Here is a 16,481-nt window from a genome sequence, read left to right as displayed (position 1 = left end):
CAAATGATTCCAGGCTTTTGAGAAGTTCTGTAGGTTTTCTGTATTCACTCATCCCTCAATATTCCTAGTGTTGCATGTGCTATCAGCAATGTTATTTTTACTTCCAGGTTACTGGTAAAAGGGTTGAATGAATACATTCAAGCACAAACTGAAATTTCTTCATTTGAAAACTGGATTTTGGGCTCTAATTCCCACCCAGTTCAAAGTCCACATTATATCTTTTCTTTGGAGCTGTATAACAAAATGTTTTACATAAACATTTTGTGGCTCTGAGTGAAGTGCTGTGGATGAATTTATTTCTTTGCAGTCAGCTTTATCAAACAAAATATTATCAAAGCTTTTACTTTGTGAGCAACTTGTTCCACTATTTAGCTCTCTTTCTAAAAGTATTTTTTCTTAGTAATTTCTTTCTTTTTCCTTTTATTTTTCCTTTTTTCCATGTGAAACTCTTTAAGTGTTTTCTCTTTAACATGTACATTTTTTTCTTTGAATGGGAGACTTGAATTAGAAATAAATTCAGAAGATAATTGTAACTGCTGTTTTCCTGATATGAGTTAGTGAAATTAGAACAATTTTACACTGCTGCCTCCCCTGATTTAATGCTGCTGCTCACACCAGTAGGAATGGTCTCATGGAGTCTTTTAGTTATAATAAAAATCTACTTGAAATTGCTTTGAACTTTTTTTTTTTTCAAAGCCTTAGGTAACCCCCAAAATGAATGTCAATATGTTCTGAATGCCACATCATTTCAGCATAATGGTGCTATTAATGGATCTGGAAATAGCTGAGTGTTTCTGCTCTGGATGTTTCAGCATCTCTACTCTTACTTAGCTTCCAGTTTTAGTGCATGAGCAGGTTCTTAAAAAAGAAAATTTAATCCAAAGACAAATTACCAAATTTTGATGGTTTTTAGGTAACTGGTGAGAAATGAATCAGTAGCTTTCAACCGATTTCTAATGTCTGAGTGTTGTTCCCACACACTGGAATCTCTGCTGAGTCTGGCTGTGGGATGGGCATGAGAACCAAGGGAAAGGCATTGACAGGTAAACTTGGAGCATCCTGGGAGGGTGCAAACATCAAAAGTTTTCAGTCCTAAGATCTCAACTCAGCATCTTTCAGAGGTCAAAACTCCCTTTGAGAAGGAAGCAGGAGGCACTGCTGAATGGCTGTAGTGAGAGCACTTTCATGGAGGTTGCCTGTCAAATGAAGGTCTTTTCCTCTTGGATGAGAACAATTGTGTGAGCTGTTTCAACAGAGCTTGTGGAGGATTGATAGCTATCCTGTCTCTTACCCAAATCTGATAAACCTCACTAAGCCTATCCACTGATACTCTGTTAACATTCCCATTTCTTCCCTGGTTAGAATCCTCCTTTCTCTGTCTCCTCTTATCTCAGCAGCACACAGTATCCTGACCACTTCACTCTTTTTCTCTTTGTTTTGTTAATTTAATCTCTGCACTCAGGTTTTTATTGTCATTTTATAAGAAGCTTCAGCACTGCTTGTCACCCGCAGCCCCTTGGAGCACAGCACCCTGTCACAGAGGCTGCACTCCTCACAGAGCTGACCAACTTGTCTATAAATAACAACATCTTGCTGGATAAATGTTTGGAAGGAGATTTATTTGTGCTCAGAGTAATTTCTGTGGTGAGAGCCTGCATGTGCAATAAACAAGTGGATGATGACTTGAAGATGATGTGAGTGAGGGCATCCAGATGAAAAACCCCTAAGCTCTTTCTATATTCATGTTAATAAAGCTATTACTACAACCTCATGTGACACTTCAAAAATATTTTAACTGTGTATACTCTTGCTTTTTTATAGGAATAACTGTCTCTTGGATTAATAACGCTTCATGAGGACTCAGTATGGAATTTATGAACCTTATTTATGCCTGCATTTCTGCATTGGTAGTTTGTACCAGTTACAAGATTGTGCTGGTATCCAGGAGCAAAGCTTGGCTGTGCTGAGGCTGTGCAAGAACCTGGTCCTGTGTCACAATGTTCACAGCCCAAGTTTAGGGAGGATCTCCTGCAGGAGGGGACAGTAATGATTATAGAATGGTATAGAATCATCCAAAACTGTAGGAACAGTGTAGGTGTATTATGGTTCTTCCTCCTCCAGCAATTTCCTTTCCAGCTACTGCTCTGAACCTTGTAATTCTTGATTTTTCCTCTAAGAATGATATGATTGCTTTTTTAATCCAAGTGAAATGTATCCAGTGCAGACACTGGCACAGCCAGCTGGGGGGAGAAAGCAGCTGCTCAAAGACTCAGGGACAAAAGTAGAGAATCTGAACAAGGAGACTAAATGGTGTGATTTTCCCTGTGGAAGAACTTGTCAAGGAAGCAATGGAAACTGCAAAATTCTTTCACCTGCAATGGATAAAGCACCAGTGATCAGGGATGCAGATTTGTGTCTGCACAGGCTGTAGTTGCACTGGGGATTAATTGCAGGTATTAATCCTTTCACATAGGTAGTTAAGTGCCCATCTGCCTAAATAATTGACTTCCAACAGACAGGCTTTAAGAACACTACTGACTTCCAGTGCACAAACAATGTTTGAAAATGCAAATATCTGCCTTTTTAAAATAAGACTACGTAAAAAGAAAAACCTTATTTTTCAGTTTTTGGAGCAGAAGTAATTTGACTCTTCACAATACCAGGTGTGTTGTAGTCATAGGTCAGGGTTAGCAGTCTTGAATTTGCTGGCTTGGAGGTGTTGGCAGCCTCCTTATTTCCCTGGTGAAGGTTTTCTGCTCCCAGTGCACCCAACCTTTGTCACAATGGATTGGACAAGCTAAGGAATGTGTTTACTGAGACTAAAAGAGAAATTAAATTTGAGAGGCTGTAATTAAAGCAACACAACCCAGGGTCCGTCTGGACTTGGCTAACTACTGCAGAACTTGTTAAATCTCTGCTGAGAGAGGCACTAAGCAGTGCTTTGTCAGCTGCTCAGGAATACAGAGAGCACTTGAGAGTGGCTTTAGAAGAGAAGAGCTGCCATCCTGGACCAGCTGAAATGGCACTGAACCCCTTTAATGCACACATGTTCCTCCTGAGAGACTGGGATGCTCACAGAGAACAAGGCTCTGGCCCCATCTCTTCTGGCTGTGTCACTGGTTCTCACCTGAACCACCTCTTGCCCTCAATATGGAAATTGTATCTTGCAGATGAGGAGTTGAAGTGCACCATTTTCCCCTTTCCCAACAGTCAGATGCAGTGAAATGATGTATTCATTGATACATTGATAGCAGAATAAGCTGTTTATCCATACCATGGTTTATTCTGCTAAACTGTAGCACAGAGATAGTGATCATGGGGAACTTTTGCAGGCAGTGGACATACTCCTACTGACCTTGTGCAGTTGGCTGAGGTGAGAGTCAGGAATTCCTGCAGGAGTCTCATGCCAGTGACAGTCCCGTTACCCAGAGCATCTTTTTTGGATCCTGGTCTTCAGACTTTTCATTGCTGACCATGTATCTCAGAATTAGTTCTAGATTTTCAGCCTTATAATATGATGATATGCCAGATTAAAAGTGAACAAACTGGATAAAGGTTTTATAAATTTGTAAGGGAAACCACAGCAAGCATGTGTGTGCTCAGCTGTAACCCTGTGTCCTTACCATGGCAGCTCACAGGCTTTCCTGTATATATAGATCATTTACAGGATCCTCAGGTGCTGGACTTCCCACTTTTCCTGGCACAGCTCCAGGCTCAGGTGTTACTCCATAAAAAGCAGCAGCCCCTCCAAGTGAGGGGTTCAAATGCAGAAAACTTTGAGTCATCTTTTGCCAGTGTCCTGGTTAACAGCCCTCAGGTCATGAGAACCATGGGCTGAAGGCAGAATTTAAAGCAGGCTAAAGCTGTTCATCCCTCCAGCAGATCCACCTGGAGATGAACCAGCTGAAGGAGGGAAATTGTAAAGCTGATTTAAAGTCACCTTCCCCTAAGTGCTCCTGCACTTATGCTCACATGAAGTGATAGAAAGTGACCTTTCTATTGACAGTTAAATTGTTTTATCATCTTTTATCATTGTCCTGTAACTATAAAGAGCATCATGTTGTCCCAGCACTGTTTTCTTCCTTGTGCATTAAAAGGCACCTGTATTCTCATGAGTCGCACTTCCAGTGCTCCCCACTGGGATTTGAGCATACTGATCCAGTCCATTCCAGATCTCCACTGATCTTACTGAGACCTTCTAACTTGGTGATAATGTAGCACTGATTTTATCTTTCATTGCAGTTTGATTAATGTGTGCTTTTGTCGAAGTTAGTTCTGTTCACTACCTGTTAATGACTTAACGTTCATTATGTGCTGTCCCTCAGTCACCTCAGAGGGACATTAAACCCAAAGGATCAGATTTTGCCGTGGATTCTCCCTGACAAACCCACCAATTTTAACAGGATTAAAACCCCGACAGCATCTTAGTCATGCCTGCAAAAGAAATATTTATCCACTATCATTATTCATTATTTTAGTATGTGATGAAAAGAAAAGTCCTGGCATTTTATAAAGGGTAGCTGTAGCTTCAGTGCACTTGTCATGGTGGAAGAATTTACAATTATTTCCAAGAAGGAAAAAAAGAATTGCTAGATTTAACAAATGCAAGTCCTTCATAAATAAGATAAGGTAGCACAGCAATGATATCCTCTGGGCTTTACATGATGTTTAATTACTGGACAGCTGGAGGGATTAATGCTTGTGCATTATGCCCTGGCTCTCAGAAATTAAACATGTACAGCTGCCACTTTATCACTGCTTAAAGTATTAGAGCTCCTTCAAAAGCAGTAGTAATTTGCAGAAAAATCCCCATTGTTATTTAGGAAAAATCTCAGCCCATAATCACATTTGTCCTGAGTTCCTTCAGAACAAAACGGCAAGAAAAAGAGATTGGGAGTTACTTTTAATTGCATGCTGACAGGAAAAGTGAAGGTAGTTGCATTTTTAATGTTGGATGCTCGTTGTAATTAAACATAATTAAACAGTGTGTGAACTTGGGGTAGAGGTAAGACAGTCATTGTATAAATCCAGAATTAAACCCTAAAGCCGTGGCCCAAGCTGTGCCAGGGCTCTACCTGCAGAGGGTGAGGGCAAAAAGGCTTTGCCTTCCCTGCTGCTGTCTCTGGAGCTTAGGTTTATGAGGGAAGACGTGTGGCACATCTGCAAATGGAGCTTCCAGCATGGAGCAGGGCTTTGGGGGTGGCCCTGTGCTGATCCTCCTCACAGAGAAATTGTTCCTATCAGTGTTCCATGAATAATTTATTCTTTAAAGCAGAGTAGATGAAAACACAGTCTGAAAACAAGGCGATGCAGCAGTGGTACTTCTGCAATATTTCTCTGAAGGAGCATGAGGGAAAAAGGGGGGATGCAAAGAACAGCACAAACACATTCACACCCCCACACAGACACATCCTGCACACCCCAAAGGATCACTGTTCACAGGGTTCTGGAAGAGGGCTGTGAAAGAGCTGCTTTTATACAAAGATTTTTTGATAATTAAAACTAAAGCTTAATGGTGCTGAACTGCAGGATACCTGTGCACACCCACACAAGCTTTGTCCTGCTGCTCTTTCTGCACTTTAGCTGGAGACATTGGCTCTGATTCTTCTTTCCAATCTCACATCCTTCTGGCAGAGAAGAAAGAATTGGCCAGTAATTTTGTTTATCATTTGGGTAGTCTGTCTTTCAACAGTTAGAGCTTCTAGAGTTGAAACAGTCAAGGAATTACATCTCTTATTGCCAAATACAATTGTATTTCAAACCCCTGAAGTGCTTTCTTCATGAGAATGCAGCTATAATTTTGAGCTTATTCATCCCAAAAAGCAAGAATCTGTTTAGTTTTATTCAGGGAAATCTTCTGTAGCTGGCAGCGCCAATGATGATGCTATGATGGCAGATATGTGGGTAGGAGTTGCATCCTGCATTGGCCACCAGTACATATGTGTTACACTAATTAACAGTTCTGCTTCCTGAGCATATGATCTGAAGACTAAATCAAAATCAGTAGCCTGAACTCAGCACAGTCCTACGCAGGAGCGGACCATGTCATGTTTGATGCAAGAGATTAAAAAAACAAGTTGGTTTATGAGTCATATTAACAGATAAAACTAACCTGAAAGTCATCTTAGTGGTTGAAATACTCTTTTCATAGAGGATGATATAAGGGTTGGATTACCTTTGCTTTTACTTCCCAAAGAAATTTGTTCATTAGATAAAAATGTAATGAGAAATGTTTAGCTCACAGGAAACACCACTTCATTACCCTTCTTTGTTCCAATAACTTTAAAATAATTGCTCATGTTGAACATGTCAGTCTTCATTTCAGCCCAAGTCCAGGAAAGTGCTGCTTTCTATTCCCAAGTCATAGAAACTGCAAGGCAAATCCTAATGCCATGGAAATCTCATTGCTGTTAATGTGAGCACAGTCAGCACACGACCCTTACAGGTTTAATTGCAGTGAGTATCACACAGTGATTAAATTTTCCATTTGAGTAGAAAATCTAATACTGTTTTTTGAGAAATAATTGCCATTCTTTTCTGGAATTGTGGGTACACAGGTACATTGTCTACATCACATAACAGCTGTGTCCCCTAATTATCACATAACTGAAAACAGTCAGGGGCTGGTTGTTTCCTGAGCAGTCTGTCAGTCTCTCCCCCTCCCAAAAATCACCACAGGGGTCTTGTGTTTATGGACTTGGTCATAATAGGATGTGCTTATATTCATAACCTTGAATGGGGCTGCACCAGATTCTGCCAATTGCCGTGTTGCATGCTCAGTGCTTCTTTTTTAAGATACTTCTCTCTTCAAATCAGTTGTCTTGCAAACCATTTTACTTCAAAAGCGTCTTTTAATTGTAATTGAACCTATATTCAAGCTCACTTTGGATCACTGTTCCTAGAGAAATGTGAGGCATGGTTGGGTGAAGTGAGGAGTTGAGAAGGCAAAGCTCTCAGCCTTGCCTTGTTTTGTCTGTCCTCCAGAAGAGTTAATAGTGCATGTTCCAAATGTAGTGAATGTTTAATAGTGAAGCAAACTGCAATGAGAAATATTTCCTCTTACAAACAGTTCCCATCAAGCAAAGTAAATTAGTGGAAATGGAGATTTTATGGGGCACTGACCTCACTGCTTGTAATGTGAGCTCTACTTTGTCTCTCACTGCTCAAGTGAATTCAAACCTGTGAGTCAGCAGCCTCCAGGATTTCCTGCTTAGTTTTGGCAGCAACTTATAAATGAGATAATTGGTTCTGAGAAAATGACTCAGCTTTCCACTGGTTAAAATTAGTTACCAACTAAGTGCCATCCCTGTGCTTAGGAATGGGTAAGGGTTAGGAGAAGGTGACAGGCCAGTGACGTGGCTGTGGAGCCATGGGCTGGGATTCCTTGCCTTTCCCACACTTCCTAAGAATAAACCCACTTGTGCTGTCATTTGCCAATGTGATTGGAGTGAAGCTTTTAGGATTTTGATTAAGTTTCTTCTGAGCTGGACATAAGGAACCAGAAAACACTGGGGAAAACAGGCAGGTCATGTCTCTGTGTCAGCAGATGAGCAAGGAGTGGGAATCTGCCCAGTGGGTGGAAGGTGACATCCATGGATTGGCTTTTCCTGGCAAAGTGTCTGTGATTCAATCTCCACAATGGCAAAATTAAATTGTGGCTGTGCAGAAAATTCATAACCACAAGGAGTCCTGCTGAATCCATGAGGTCTGTGTATGCAGTAATGTGGGATTTGTGTGCACTGTCCCAGGATGAAGCCCTGCTCAGGAATACCCTGTTCTGCTTACTGAAGATTCATATATTCCTCAGAAATGCAGAATTTTGTGTGATAATATTAGAGCAGCTGTTAATTTAATGGCTATTATCAGATGTTTCTGAGAGATTTGGCAAATTGGTATAATTTGTAAAATTACCATTTTAATAAGCAAGGGAAAATAAGGGAAATAAATAAGGGAATAGGAGTGAGCTTGTCCTGTACAGGCACCAATTTTCAAAGTCAGGAAAGAAACTCACTAGACGCTTCACAGCACATTTGTTTCCGAGTTAAATTTTGGCTAGTACCAAACATATCCAATCTGATTCAGCTGATTATATTCCTTATATATAATAATATATTCATATTCTGATTATAGTCAGAATATGAAAGAATAATAATAATTTTTTTATCCTTATGAGATCCCCATGGGGTGTCTAGGATTGTCACAAAAGCAGGACAGTATTAACCTTTGGTATTCTGACCATCCATTTTTGTCTTTCAAGCTGCTTTATTTTACCTTTAAATCCTTTACACTGGATTCACTTGTTCTTATTTTGAGGTAATTTTCAGTCATTTAGCCAGAAGAACATCTGATAAATTTCCTAACCCTTTGCTGGTTTGAAGGGAAATTGAGGAAACCACAGGTATGAGTTGCAACCTTATTGCACATACATAAAGACAGACAGTACAGAGTGTGCATACCTTTGTGCATAAACTGCTTCTCTCTGTAAATTGGGGGTCATAATTAATTCTGTTTCCAGATAATGAAGCCACTTGGAATGAATTTATGAATCTCAGGGAATACATTCTAAATCACCAAATACATTTTTGAAACAGCTATTATTTGTCAGCAGGGGCTTTGGCATCTGGTTGCTGGGTTATAATTAACTAATACTATGCAAATACTGCTGCAGAGAATGGGAAAATGACTGATTTGTGTTTGAGGGCAGCGTGTGACAAAGGCAGGCAGCACATGCAAATATTAATTTGCAGGAGTGCGTGAGATGGCTCCTTAGCTCCATTAGTGATTTGAACAATATCAGGAATTACTATTCCTTCTGCAGCCTCCATCTAGATGGGCTTTTCGGTATCAATCACCATAGCAACAACCACTGGTGGGAGTGAGGCTGCAATTCCACTGCATTATTCCCTCCATGGGAGGCCTGTCATTTCTTCAGAGCGATGAGCTTCAAGGTCATCTTCATTTACCTCCATCTCTTTTGCTGTCCTTCCTGGAGGGCAGCTTTCCATGGGAAACTTGTCCTTCCAGGCACGAATCCATGCTTTAAAGACTGGCATTTGACAGAAGATCTGTATGAAATATTCAGGTATTTGGTAAGTAATTGACTGCAGGCAAAATAAATAATTTAGACAGAATTAAACCTGAAAATAAATACTAGTTAAGCAAAACTAATATGCTGACAGTGCTGGTAACTGGGAGTTCCAACATAATCTACCCTGTCTGCACTCTGTGACCTCCTTATCCATGGCCCAGCTCAGAGATTGGTTTCTGTGGGCTGGGGGAGCTGGGCTTGCCCTTGGGACAGAAACCCTGGGCAGATGGAGCTCAGGAATTCACCCCTCAGCCCTGCAGAACTTAAACCCTAAATCTCAGAGTTTGGGAGGGTTCCTCAAGTCCAGCAGCCTCTCCTGCAGGTGTTGAAGCAGCCATGAATCAACAGCAGATCTCTCCACTCTGATGTAAATGTTGGTGTATGCACAAATCATCCTTTGCCTGCTTTAGAAGATCCATTATCAGATTTAAACAAACATAAATTTTCAGACACATTTTTTAAGTTGTTCTGGGGACAATGTCAGAAAAATACAGTGTAATAATTCATCTTATCCTCTTGTCTTCAGCATCAGTGGATAATTGCTGCTATCCACTTTACCACAAATTTTACCAAATAATTATCATTCTTTAAGCCATTCACATAGTTTCAAGTGGAAATGGCTCTTTTGGAGGAGAGATAAATTAAATACCTGATTCTTACTGAAAAGCTATAAAATCTTTAATTAGAGATTAGCAATGACAGCAGTTATAATCCATTGTACATAATTCCCAGATCCTGGTAGTGATGGGCATACCATTTATTTAATTTTTTCAATTTTATCCAGATTTGACAATCCATACTTGGTAGAGTTGTCCATTGTAGAAATGGTATGTTCAAATATATATTTGTTGAAATGACAGTTTTTAATGAGCACCCTGTATTTTTAGAGAATTCTACATCTTGAGAGCATTCTGCTTTTTTCTAAAAGCACTTAAAAAGCATGTGGCAGAGTTATCTGAATTTTTGGTGCCATGCCTGAGCTAAGATTGTCCCTGCTGCACCAGACTCTCACTAAAGCCTCTGGCTAAATCCTGGCTCTGGGCAAAATGGAACCAGCCAGGAATGGAACACTAACTCCACAACTGCAATCTCTCTGATCTTTTGTTATTTTATTATTTTTAACTTCCTCTATCCCAAGGCTGCTTCTGCTCCACTCTCCTCAAGAGAAGTGACAAGAGTGCAGCTGCAGGCTGTGAGAAAAAACTGTGACAGTTGTGCTCTACAGATTGGCACATAGCACAGGGCAAAAATTAATGCAGAATACCTCTGCATTACACCTCTGGTGTATTTTGTCTATAGGCAAAATCACATCTACATAATCATTTTTGTTGATATTTTACTTCCTAAAACTGTGAAGAACCTTTACACATTTCTGTGCTCTACAGTAAACTGGTGTTATAGTTATGCTTTGAAGACTGTTGGTTAAACACATCTTGACAAACACTTCCAAGATTTCTATTGGGATCACTCATGTTTGAAGTAGGTTTTGCACCTTAGAGTACAAGATTTATTAATTTCTTCTGTGCTAAGGAAAGCAAACTATTATTTGATTCCTTGGTCTTGAGTGAATCAGCCAACAATAGGACAGGTAGCAAATCTGGAGAATGCAAACAAATTGCTCAAGTCAAAAGATACCCCAGTGATCATTTAATCACTATTGGCACATTTTTTACTGAAATGCTCTGCAGGCAACAAAATACTGTAGTGATGGGGCTGTGAGGTAACCTGACAGATTTATGGAAGGGGATGTGAAGCAAACTGTCCCTGGGGCTTTCCTGCCTCATGCCCATCTCCCCAGGTGCTGTGTAAGATAATTGTAGTGCTTTGTTTATTTATTGGGCTCCTGGCTGCAGTGCCAGGCAGTGCCACAGCAGCTCTGCCCAGGCACCCGGGGCTGGGAACTGCAGCCTCAGCCTGACCCTGGCATGAAACCCTGAGGATTTCAGCTGTTGGGAGGGTGAGGGAAGGCTGAGGGGTGTTGGGATGCTGTCTGCCCTCCCACGGCAGCGGCAGAGCGCACAGGAGGGCTGGATGGAGCTCTCTGCTGGAGACAGGTGTGACCCAGAAGGAACTGCTTGATCCCCCACTAAGGGCTGTGGGGATGGAGAGGGCAGTTCCCAACAGCCAAACTGCTGTGCTTGTTCGTGGAGAGAGAGCTTGTAGACTCTAGTGCTGGCATCACACTGAGCTTAATTTTTAAAAAGAAATTAAATAATCATGACCATGCAATTTTTCTAGCTAGCAGTTCTTAGGCTTCACTGAGAAAGTCCTCATGAGAGGTTACAAAAGCTGAACTGCTTCTACTTTCTGGCTGTGATTAGTAATTTTATATCTGTAATGGGATTTGTAGGTGCAAAGGAGGAGCTTTTGTGCAAACTTCCATTGTCTGTATCCCACTCCTATGTTTATCAGTTGTTAATTTGCCAATGCAGCAAATTTCTGAAGGGAAATATGTACAAACAGGAGGAGGGGTGGAGGTGGGACCACAAAAACAACAAGGGGAAAAAGGCTTATTACAGTTGGTGGAAAGTAAATTTATGCACATTTGGAATGTGCAAATCATTACAATCTTGCCCAAACATTAGGGATCAAAGAACTATGCAAGATTTTGCTCTCTGATCTGTTTCTGAGATTCATCAAAATAATGCCAGAAAAGCAGTTTCTTCTTCTCAGCCTTTATCTGTTACAGAAGCTGTACATAGCCATAGAAATATTCCTGATTTTCCATTACCATTTTAAAATAGATGGGTAAGATTGTAACTGTTACCTTGAATTTCCACTTTATGGAGGAATGTTCCATATGCAGTTCCATATAACAGCTCCTCTGAAGCCAGTGTTAAGTTATATATCTGTGTACTGATCCAGTAGGGTTAATATTAATAGATGATTTCAAGTTATGGGGTAAGGATAGAAAAATCTGCTGAATGGAGATAAAGAGCAGAATTTGGGTGATATTCAGAGCATTTTAATGGCCTCAGTTTTGACATGCAAAAGATTAAGGTTTTCAGATGCTTCTCCACCTATGCAACTTATGATTCAGGTCCTTATGAGAAGGATTCATCTCCTAGTATTAGTTGTCTGATCTCAGTTCCATCTGTTTGGATAGGAGAAACTCTGGCTGTTCCAAGGGACGGGTTAAGGACATCTCAGTACCTAAAATACTCTACCAAGTGCAGAAGGAGCCCGAGCAACTCCTTTGGTGCCTCGCTCTGTTGTTTTCTGTGATTGGTGTCAAGTGGGGCAGCTGAGATTCTCTTCAGTTTCTCCCTCCTGGAGGGAGCCTGGGTCCTGGCTAGTGCATGGTAGCTTTGCAAGCAAGGAAGGCAATCCTCTTTCTCTTCTAATTAGGTGGATTGGTGTGTTCTAACATTTGGAAAATCTGGGACTAAATAGGACAGAGCACAGGGCAGGAGAGGAGAGGTGTGTGTGTATATATATTAATGTTCTGATGTAAAATGAGAGGCTACTTAGGTTATCAGACAGAGCCCAGCAAGTTTGCCAGACAGACTGTAATTAGGCATCTGTGCCAATGGACATGTTCTTAAATGCTGGATAAATACAGCTTTATTCCTAGGTATAAACCAGACATAATATTGCAGGAGAATCCTGCTGGGTTCCTGTCACTGGCTGAAATCTGGGATATGACAGGTCCTTTATAGGGATTCTGCTGCTTTCCCGGTGCAATTATCATTGCAGTGATTGGTACCATCTAAATTGTGTGGTCTAGTGTAGGGGCTTTGCAGAAATGGCAGTAAGTAATTCTGCTTCTGAAGACAAAAAGATTCCCAAGTGCAATGTAAAAAAAAAAAAAAAGTTATTGTAATTTATATGCATTTCTATTTCTTGTACTTGTAATTTATCAAAGCCATAACTTCCCTGTAGAGGGCTGAAATTGCAGAAGAATTCTTTTGTAGGGTACTACCTCAAAGTACTTACGGAGAATTTCTTCCATGGTTTTGGTTCCCCCACACTTTGATGGAATAAAGTGACTGTGAACTGCACTTTGTTGGAGTACCTGGAAGTTTTAATTTGAGCAGGCATCTCTGGTTCAGCTGTCCATTAGGCTTGCAGAGGAGAGTGCTCCACTCAGCTTCTATCTGACAAGCGCCTCATTTGTATGTTAATGTTGAGTTGTGATTTCCAGGGAAGGCATTCAGCGTGTTGTAAAGGGCCTTACTGGCAGATTGCAGCTAAATTGATGCTCGACTCACTAAATATTTACCCTACACATCCCACTTAATATGTCCAAAACCAGGCATACTGTGAAATCCTGAAACCTGATTCTGTGCTTATGAAAGTCAGGAAGCTGGTAATGTCAGCATGGAGCCGAGTGGAGCCCGGCGCTGGCAGCACAGCCCCAGCCCATCCCTGCAACCTCCTGCCCATTCCCACTCCCATTCCCATTCCATTTTTGTGCTGCTGCTCCCACCCAGGGTTCACCCGGCTCTGGGGTTCATGTGGCTGCTCCTCAGTGCCAGGGCAGCGCTGCCCCCGCTTCCCCCACCCACGGCTCCCCCAGCCCTGCTGCCCCTCCTTCTCCAGGACTGCCCCTGGTCCCTAGAGGATACATCCTGAGCCACAGCTGAGGACCACTGGCCTTACCGCTCCTTGCCACACATAACCACTGGGAGAAATGATTTGGGGTAGGACAGCCGTGGTAATGCCTTTGTGCCTGTGCCCTCAGACATCCCTGATGTGCTAGGGCAGTGGTGAGGGCTGGGTTGGAGACCTTCCAGCTCACCTGTTTGTTTTTATTCCCAAGCTTGTTCTCCCAACGAGTTCCAGTGCAGTAACAAGTCGTGCATCTCCATCATCTTCGTGTGCGACGGTGACAATGACTGCGGGGACGGCAGCGATGAAAGGAAGTGTTCCCCTCTGACCTGCAACCCCAACGAGTTCCAGTGCAACAACAGCGTGTGCATCCCGGAGCTGTGGGTGTGCGACAACCAGCCCGACTGCGAGGATCAGTCCGACGAGTCCATGGAGAAGTGCGGCTACGACACCAAGGCCCTCAACACGTGCGCGGCCCACGAGTTCCAGTGCGGGAACGGCGAATGCATCCACCTCAACTGGAAGTGTGACGGCGACGAGGACTGCAAGGACAAGTCTGATGAGCAGGACTGCCGTGAGTGTCTGGGGGCAGGGGTGCAAGGGCCAGGAGGCTGCTGTGGGCGGTGTTTGAAGACAAGGCTTTGATGTGTGAGCAGCAGCTGTGCCAGACAAGGAGCGCTTGTGTCCCACATGATATGGCTGGGTGCTCAGCCCAGCAGGGTCAGGTGTGTTCCACGCTCCTGCTGTGCTTTTTCCTTGAGAATCCATAGAGGAGGTGTAAGATGGTACCATGCCTCAGAAGAGATCTGTTTCACTAGAAAGACAAGGAGTGAAAAATGGGAAAAATGTTCAAAGCCCTCAGGCTGCATGATGGGGTCACAGCCTGGGGGTTAGAAGCTGCTATGCTAAAGGGAATATATGATCAACAGAAAAAAAAAAATTCATTTTCTACCTCTGAAGTTGGAGTATACTGAACAAGGCAGTCAAGAGAAGTACCTCTGAAGAATCCAGTTTGAAATGCACTTTGAGCTTGGCTTGATAAAGGCACAGAGCTAATAAATAATGGATTTCTTTTCAGCAGGCTTTATGCATTTAACATGCTGGTGTTGGTATGTGTGGTATTTTGAATGTTTCATCCATTCTTAGCCACTAAGCTGTTCAAGCTGGTCACTTACCTGAGGAGGGAAAGAAAACAAGAGCAAAATGTTTTGCTAGAGTATTCATAATGACAAGATTGAAATTAAATATTTACATAGCTGTTTATATTTAGCAGCTCTGACATTGGGCCACCTCTGGGGAGGAAGGCAGCAACCAGCTGCAAACCCAGGGATTTTTGCAAGGTGCCTAAGGAAATTTATCACTTTTGCCAACACCATCTTTTTATACCCATGACAACATCAAGGCCAGGCTGGTGAGCAGCTGTGTGGGAGAGCCTTTAAGGAGCTGGGGATCAGACTTTCTTCCAGGCAGAGAAGCAGGTGTATTCAGAGGGTTCTTTAACAGGAGGAGGATGTAGTGAATCCTGGACACCACTGTTTGCACTGCAGGAGAGCAGGGGGATGAGCCACAGGTTACCCTGGAGCTGCTGTGCCTTTAAAATAGCCAAGGACTCTTAAGAGGGGCAAGAGTTGAACAGAAGCCAAAAATGTTTTGTTATGAAGAGAGAAGCTTTGGCTGCTGTGTACAAGGCTGTCAACCCCTCCCAAGGAGGGGTGGATTAGGTAGGCTGGTTTTTCCTTCATCTCCAAAGTGGTCAAGTTGCTGACAGAACTCTTGGACAGAAGGTGCCCAGGCAGTAGTGTCGGGGTCTGAAGGATCACGGGGACTGTTGGGTCAGGAGACAGAGTTGGTTCCTGGCTCAATTTAAGGACAGCCATGCAGAAGCACAGCTGCTGGAGATGGGCACTGCTGGCTTGGGCAGCCTGAGTGGTTTGTACCTGTTTCCATTCTGAGACCTCCCGTGGGCAGTCCTGTACCTGTGTCCCCTCCAAAGCAGGAGGCAATGGCAAGGGCCATGTTACAAACAAAGGTGAAGAACTGGTGTCTGGTACAGGGGACTCCAGCAAAACTGATCTCTGTCCCCCGGGATGCCTTCCCTGCAGTGACAGCAACCAGAGTGCATGACTGAATTTGGACAGCTTAGGAGAGGGAAAGGTGAGCTCCCTTCTATTGCCAAGTGGAGAAAGAGGGGAGCAGCTCACTGATGGTGTTTTCTGATGAAATTCCTCTTAAATTTCAATCCCTGCTCAACTTTAAATGTTTTAAGTCTTTTACTGGCTCCATTTATTTTGACATTCTGCTGGGTGAGAAGAGTAGGACTGTGCCCACAAATCTTCCTGAGGCAGAGGGCTCACTGTTCCCCAGCTTCTTTCCTTGGTGTGACAGGCACCAGCCATGTCCAGCTGAGCTCAGACTGCCGAGCTGAGAGGTCTGAAGGAGCACAGCTCCACCAGCCTTCCTGAGCTGCAGAGCAGCCTCAGCCAGCAGCACTTCCAGAGGCACCAGAGGCAGCTCCCAGGGCAGAGGATGCAGCTGGACACCGCTGCAGCACAGCACGGTGCTGACAACCAGTGGAGAAAGGGGGAAATGTGGCTGAAGTGACTTGAGAGAATTCTGAGTACTGGAGGTTTAGCACAATGAGGGTTTCTTTCCAGAAAATCTCAGTCCAACACGATGTACAGTTTCTCTACCTGGGAGAAACAAGCATGTGAGCTGATTCTGCTGCCTTTAGTTCTGTGGATTGGGAAACAGTGGGATTCAAAGCCCCATTGTTTCACCTGCCTCAGTGCTCCTCTGCACAGAGTGCCTGGTTCTGGTTACACCTCAGGGCCACAGCAGGGTG

General features: G+C 42.9%; 1 protein-coding gene across 2 annotated transcripts in view; it reads left to right on the top strand.

Moving 5' to 3' along the window:
- Positions 1-16,481, top strand: part of LRP8 (LDL receptor related protein 8) — a 171,988-nt gene that overhangs the window by 133,182 nt on the left and 22,325 nt on the right. For both annotated transcript variants that reach the window (XM_086842162.1, XM_086842161.1), the window contains exon 5: positions 13,851-14,213. In XM_086842162.1, the coding sequence (XP_086698288.1) occupies positions 13,851-14,213 (363 nt within the window). The remainder of the gene's footprint in view (positions 1-13,850; positions 14,214-16,481) is intronic.

Source organism: Cyanistes caeruleus, chromosome 9, assembly GCF_971803275.1.
Source record: "Cyanistes caeruleus chromosome 9, bCyaCae1.hap1.1, whole genome shotgun sequence".
NCBI classification, from domain to species: Eukaryota; Metazoa; Chordata; class Aves; order Passeriformes; family Paridae; genus Cyanistes; species Cyanistes caeruleus.
The sequence above is the reverse complement of the archived record's forward strand: the minus strand, read 5'-3'. Positions and strand labels throughout refer to the sequence as shown.